Genomic DNA, 7,334 nt, shown 5'->3' on the forward strand with positions numbered 1-7,334 from the left:
AGAATTGTAGGCGACTTCATGTGGAGGTTTAGCCTACAATTAGTAAAGGTTTAGCCTACAATTAGTAACAATAGTAAGATAAAATACCTTACCATCTCCCGATCTCACACAAATAAATTACAAACAATCTATCTACCTTGAGTCAGATATGGAAGCTCTTGCAAAACGCGCGAGCGGAGGTGGGTTAACCGCAATCACAGCGGAACATTCGCAACCTGACGCGTGATCTCATATTCTTGTGCGTTGAAATATTTAAATTCCTTGGCTTAAGTAAGGATTAGGCAAGATCTTGCCACACAATTTGTGTGGTACTTGTTTGACTTTAAAGAAAGTGAAGAACTAGAGGTGCAAATGGGTGTCCTTTAAGGTATCCATTGCCCTTCTTTAGTTCAAAAAATTGTACTAGTTTCTCAAAATGAGTTTCTATTTTCAAAAATTAGTACAATTTTTTAAACTAAAGAGAGGCGGTGAATATCTTTAGGCGCACCTTTGCACCCCTACAAGCGTCCGATCAAAAATGGATGTCTCGCTTGCTGACAACCGATGCATAGGTCCTTCCCTGTCGCGTGTGGCCGCCGGCGCCTTAATGTTAAACGGGATGCGCCACGAAGCCGCCGCTCTCCTCGTCACCATCCCAGAACTCGCCGCCGCTGTCCAGCGCTCTCCTGGCACCTTGGTCGCCCTTCTTCCTCCCCTTGGGGAGCTCTGCCCGTGAGACGTCGTCGCCGCCGTCCCGGCACGCGCCGGCGACGCTGGCCGTGCGGTCGTACTGGAGGAGCTGCTGCAGCACCTGCTTCATGGACGGCCGGGACGGCGCGTCATCCCCGGTGCACATCACCCCGAGCAGGAACACGGCCACCGCGTCCCTGGCGTGCACGGCCCGGTCCCGGATGCCCCCGTCCACGACGTCGTGCAGAGCGCCCCCGGCCTTGTACCGCCGCCACGCCCACTCCACCAGACAGCACTCGGCGCCGTCGTCGTTCGCCACCCGCCCCGTCGCCAGCTCCAGCAGCACCACGCCGAAGCTGTACACGTCCACCTTCTCGTTCACCTTCACGCCGCGCCCACACTCTGGAGCCATGTAGCCGAAGGTGCCGCCGACGGCGGACACGGACTCCGGCTCGCCGGACCTGACCAGGATCCGGGCGAGCCCGAAGTCGGCGATCTTTGCGCGGAAGTCCGGGTCGAGCAGGATGTTGCTGGACTTGACGTCCCGGTGCATGATGGGCTGCGCAGACTCGTGGTGCATGTAGCTCAGGCCCCTCGCCGCGTCGATGGCGATGGCCAGCCGCGTCGGCCAGTCCAGCGACGCCGCGGCGCCGGCGCCGGCCGGGTCCCGCGGGTGCAGCCACCGGTCGAGGCTGCCGTTCTCCATGTACTCGTACACCAGCAGCTTGGTGTCCTCGCTGGAGATGTAGCAGAGGAGGCTGACGATGTTGTTGTGCCGGATGTCGCCCAGGATCCTCACCTCCGAGTCGAACTCCTTGTCCAGCTTCTCCTCCGCCTTACCCCTGCTCCACAGCTTCTTCACGGCCACCACCGCGCCGCCGAGGTGGACGCGGTACACCTTGCCGGAGCCGCCGCTGCCGATCACGTTCTCCTCGCGGAGCTTGCTGAGTATGTCGCTCTCGGTGAAGCCCACCTTGCGGAACGGCGTCACCTTCCACGTCGTCAGGTCGCGCCGGCGCGTCTTCCGCCGGATGATGAAGCACCCGACGGCGCCCATGAGGATGACGCCGGCGACCACCGAGAACAGGATGATCAGGCCGGTTGACATCTGGTTGTGGCCGAGGCACGCCGGAATCTTCAGGTTCAGGTTCACCGTGGCGCAGAGGCCTTGGTTCCCGAGGAACGCCTCATCGAATGCCGGGCTCTGCAGCGACTCGGGGACCTTGCCGGTGAGTTGGTTGGAAGAGAGATTGAGGCTGCTGAGATGGAGGACGAGGCTGTTCAGCTCCTCCGGTATTTCGCCGGCGAGCTCGTTGTTGGACAGATCAAGAAAGGTGAGCACCGGCAGCAGACCGATCTCCGCCGGGATCCCACCGGAGATCAGATTGCTGCTGAGGTTCAGGTAATTCAGCCTTCCCAATGATCGGATGGAAGGTGGAATCGAGCCAGAAATCTGGTTCCCTGCGAGGTTCAGATCGGTGAGGTTGGCGAACCCCGACATGTTTGCCGGCAGCGCACCGGAGAACCGGTTGTTCTCCGCCATGAAGTTGTTCAGCCCCGGTGCCGAGGACGGCAGGGCGCCAGAGAACCGATTGTTCCCCATCTCGATCCGTGTGATGTTGGACGATATCACGCTGGGCAGAGTGCCGGTGAAGCCGTTGTTCTGTATCTTCACGGTGGTCAGCTTGGGGAACGCCGACCACACCTCCTCCGGGAACTCGCCGGAGAAGTCGTTGTTCTGCAGCATGATGTTGTCCAGCGTGTCGCACGCCCCCAGGGCCGCCGGGAGCTCGCCGGAGAACTCATTGTTGAACAGCACGATGTCGTAGAGCTTCTTGTTGAGGCAGAGGGTGTCCGGGACCGTGCCGTTGAGGTAGTTGTCGCTGACTTCAAGGTTGCCGAGCGGCGAGTGCTTCCCGAGCTCCGGCGGGAGGGGGCCGGAGAGCCTGTTGTTGAACAGCCGGATGTCTACGAGGTTCGGGAGCAGCCCGATGCTCGCCGGAATCGGCCCGGTGAGGTTGTTGTAGAACAAGTTGAGCAATGTCAGGTTCTTCATCTCGCCGATGGCCTCCGGTATCGGTCCAGTGAGCCAGTTCGCCGACAGGTCGAGCTGCTGCAAGCTGAAGGCGGTGAACTCTGGCCCAATCCCACCGGTGAAGCTGTTCGCATAAAGGTACAGGTGCTCGAGCTTGGGGAACTTCCAAACCCACGACGGGATTTCACCGTGAAGCTTGTTGTTGTACAGAGCCAACGTCGTCAGCTCAGTGAGCGGCGAGAGCTCGTCGGGGAGGCCGCCAGTCAGGTTCATCTCTGACATCCAGAGCGTCTTCAGCTTCTTCAAGCTGGCGAACTCGTCAGGGATAGGGCCTGGCGCGAAGGGGTTATGTGCAAGAGTTAGCGTCTCGAGCTCGCTGAGCTCTGCGATGGCCGAGCTCGGGTAAGTCCCGTTGAAACTGTTCGTGTCAAGAACAAGGGACTTGAGCTTGGGGAATGCGGCAATCGCCGATGGCACACTGCCGGTGAAGCCATTGCACGACAGGTTGAGGTGCTCCATCTCCGACGACAATTTGTCGATGTCAGCCGGGAGGGCGCCGGAGAAGTGATTGTTGGACAGGTCGAGGAAGCTGAGAGCCGAGCAGCCATAGAGCGCCGTCGGGAACTGGTCGGTGAGATTGTTGTAGGAAAGGTCTAGGTACAACAGGTTCTTGAGGGTGCAAATGGAAGCTGGGATCGGATTGATTATGTTCAGATTGGGGAAGGATAGCTTGGTCACTTGGCCATTCTTGTTGCAGCTGACCCCTGCCCAACTGCAGTAGGAAGAAGCGTTCTGGGGATTCCACGAGCTGAGTGCCGATGGGCTGCCCCAGTCTTTGTTGATTGTTAGGAGTGTTTCTTGATCGGTGGCCTGCGCCATGGATCGCGAGCTGGAGGTGGAGGCGAGGAACACTAGCAGGAAGAAGAGGAGCAGGAGATAGGAGTGAGCCATTTGTGTCGCTGTTAGGTGTGTGTGTGTGTGTGTTTGTTTGTGACTCGGATGTGGTGAAGTAGCTCAGCATCTGGATTCTTATAGAGAAAAGATGTGGCCAGTGGGGCACTCAGGGCTCACTGAATGAGACAAGGACTAACGACTTATGAGTCAAGTCTTTAAGATGAACAGTCACCACTAATTGGTGGAAGGTTCTGTGATTCAAGAATTGTGATCAGGCCACTAGCAAGTTTCTGCTTTGGATCCGATCTGGGACAAAGATCATCAGTTCTAGGTAAGTGTGGATCGTCATTCGCTGAAGACTAGTATAGTAGACTGGCAGTATGATGCAGGGGCTGTCACTGAAAATTTTTCGCTTTCCTTTTTGCAAGCCAGATGCTGGACACGAGAACAGAACAGTGATCACGGCATGATCTCCAAACGTTTTGGGTTCTGTTCCAACCCATTTTTCTTGGTGTGCTGTACACAGATGTCGCCTCTTTCCGGCAGAAAGCAGCCAGCAGGGTATATATGCACTGGAAGACGAGCGCCACCGAGTCCTCCGGCGTGATTTTCGTGAGACAGAGCACCGGCCGGCGGAAAACCAGGTTTAATCTAGCGTCTCCATCAGGTTCAGATAAGAAAGGGTGCATCAGGCATCTGTGCTCGTGTTATTCCCGTGTCAGCATCCGCAGCTCGCAGCCAAGGGGTAACTGTTGAAACGGGCTGTGAGAAATTTAAATATTTTGAAAGGATCGTGGTCCAAAAAAGAAGATGAATTATGATTTTTTCAATTTCTAACCGTCCTTAACCTACCTCTAGTGTTGCCCAAGGCTATAGTTCAAAGACTTAAGATTTATAGCACACTAATATGATGAACTAAGTAGGTAAGCACACTAACAAAACCATTTTCCTAGAAGGATCAAACTAACATGCAAAGGCTAGCCCAAATAAAACAAACTACCAAGAGCAAATCCTAGTCTCAAACAAGCAAGCAAATATCAAGTAACTGAAATGACTTAAGTAAATTGTTTTAATGCAAAAGAAAATAGACAAGGGACAACCGGATTTTTTTTCCGTGATATTGAGGAGTTGACGCTCCCCCCTAATCCACATTGGAGCACCCACAAAGGGTTAAGCTCCCTTGCATCACGAAGAGCAAGTATCCACTAAGAATACCCATTCTCCATATCCGAAACGGCGGGCTTCAAATCGTGTACAACTTCTTCTTCTTGGGGCTCCCACAAACTCCAAGAGCTCACCAAGAGCCTCCGATCACCAAGACCGTCTAGGTGCCGTCAAACACCAAGAGTAACAAGCTCTAAGCCTTCACTTGACCATCACTAAGTCGGCCCTAAAGCTCTAGCACACTTGCACTCTTCCAAGAATTGAATTCTTGATGAATTTGTTGATCTCAAGTGTTTGGATGTCTCTTCTCAGCTCATAGGTGGCCTCAGGTGTTCAAGGGTTCAAAAGACAGTGAAGAGACCCGAGGTACCCCTTAAATAGGCTAGGGATCACCTAGTGGCCGTTACCAACTTTCTGGAAAAAGTTGGTTACGTCGGATAAACCGACCCAATCCTAGATAGGGCGTCGGATCATCCGACCCCGCTGCATTTTCCATTTTAGCCGTTAAGATTTAAACCAGTGCTGATGTCATCCATCCAAGTATTTAGTCCAATGCATATTGGATCAAGGCGTCAGATCATCCGGTGCCACTGACAATTTGAATTCCAAATAACGGCACTTGATCAATACTCCTGTCAATTTGTCCGATGCTTAGAGAAGCCCACGTCGGATCATCCGGTCCTGAAGAGAGAAAACCCATCCTGAAAACATGCTCTCTGGTACATCATCCGAGCATCAATCCGACCCTCAAATCCTTAGCGTCGGATAATCCGACCCCATATGCATTTTTCAGTCCCCGAAAAACATGCTCTCTAAGTAATGCTACTACTCAAAATCCGACCTGGCATTTCAAGGCGTCGGATAAACCGGCTGCTTTGCTGTGTTTATCCGACCCTGTGTATACAGATTATCCGACCTCATTGAAAACTTCATGTTTCTGTTTATTGACTTGGAGTTGGTTTGAACATCGATTCTTTCTGCTTCCAAGTGTTTTTCTGAGTTTCTTTGCAGGTCTTGAGTTGATCTTGAGCAAGTGTGCATGAAATCTAAGGCCAACTCTTTGAATGATCAAGCTACTAACTTCGAACCCCTTTTTATAGTATGGTCACGAATTAAAAACTATAAAACATATACTAAATCAAGTGTCCTTCATCTCCTTGTGACACTTGAGCCTAGAAAGGTCCTTAGCCTTGACAATTTGAGTCCGTGTCATTGAGAGTTGATTTTGAGGGGTCTCCTTTCATTTGCGACTTTAACGGAATAACAATAATTTCTTCAAAACACACGTTAGTCACAAACGTTGTCACTAATCACTGAAACTTACCGTTTAGCATCCACGGGCCTAGATGCTTTCAATCTCTCCCTTTTTGGATGGTGACAACACAAAGATAGAGATAGCAAATAAGGAATTTAAAGCGCAAACAAATAACTGAAACGAAAGCCACATGTACAGCCATGTCAACACAGAGTCATACACAAAAGCCAAATGACATGTCTGATACATCAAGATCCATGAAAAGCCAAAACACGCCACAAACCCCCTGAACCCCCCATCTATCTCCCCCTTTGGCGACAAAGCACCAAAAAGAAAGGCTGGAGCAAACTAGTTCTGGGGCAAAGAAGACTGAGTCAGAAGAGTCGTACTCGGAGCGGCGATGTAGCGGCCGACATCGTCGTCGTCATCGTCGTCCGAAAAAGTGGAAGAAGCGCGCTCAGTCGGAGAAGGTGACGGGGCAGCAGAAGTGGTCGGAGCTGTAGAGATGGCTGCCTCCGTCGTGATGACTGTGGACTCCATCTGAGGAGCGACTGAAGCCACAAGCGACGTGAGTAGCGTGGAGTCCACCGAGGCACGAACTGGTGAGGGTCGAAGTGGTGGAGGTGACGTGCTGTCGAATTGGAGAGCCTCAACCGGTAGAGTCGAGATGACTGGAGCAAGAGGACGAGACTAAGCAGTGCTGATCTACTGAAAGTCCTGAAACTGTCGCTGCTGCTCAAGAAACTGCCTCCGCTGATCCGGTGTCATCGGCGTCTGCTGAGAGTAGCCAAACACCCCTGGGTGAAGAAGTGACGACATCGGGAATGACGCCAAGGGTGTCTGGGGCAGGCTGGCAGCGGGACCCGTTGGAGCTGCTGGGTCCGACGAAGGGAGAGGAGCTGGAGGAGGTGGGACCAGTTTGACGTGACTGTAAAGTGCTCCGAAATAGCCTGAGTAGTACTGAAGCATCTGTGGCTGCTGGAAAAGCTGAAGTCTGACTGCCTCCTGGTGCTGCCTCATCTCCTGGAACATAAGTGTCTGAGCCTCCTGCTGTCAAGCCTGCTCAGCCAAGATCTGAGCCTGAGTCTCTGCCTGTCGGTCCTGCTGCTCGGCAAACCTACGCTGCTAATCTATAAGTGTCTGAAGAATCTGAGCAAGCGTGTCTGGCACTACAACCAGAGCCACTATCATTGGAGGCGGTGTCGGGGGCCTAAGGTCGTGACAAGGTGCTCCTGCCCCTGACGTACCAGCCTCGTCGTCGTGTGCTGCTCGTCGGACAGGAATAGTAGGAGTGTAGTCCTCGGAGTCCTCAGAGTT

General features: G+C 53.1%; 1 protein-coding gene across 1 annotated transcript; it reads right to left on the reverse strand.

Annotated features, from left to right (window-relative positions):
* Window positions 1-277: 277 nt before the first annotated feature.
* Window positions 278-3,786, reverse strand: LOC120655165 (receptor-like protein kinase HSL1). Its single transcript, XM_039932904.1, has one exon. It carries the CDS (start codon window positions 3,653-3,655, stop codon window positions 590-592), a length of 3,066 nt encoding a protein of 1,021 aa, XP_039788838.1. The 5' UTR covers window positions 3,656-3,786; the 3' UTR covers window positions 278-589.
* Window positions 3,787-7,334: the final 3,548 nt, after the last annotated feature.

The sequence above is a fragment of the Panicum virgatum genome, chromosome 1N (genome assembly GCF_016808335.1).
Source record: "Panicum virgatum strain AP13 chromosome 1N, P.virgatum_v5, whole genome shotgun sequence".
Classification (NCBI taxonomy): Eukaryota; Viridiplantae; Streptophyta; class Magnoliopsida; order Poales; family Poaceae; genus Panicum; species Panicum virgatum.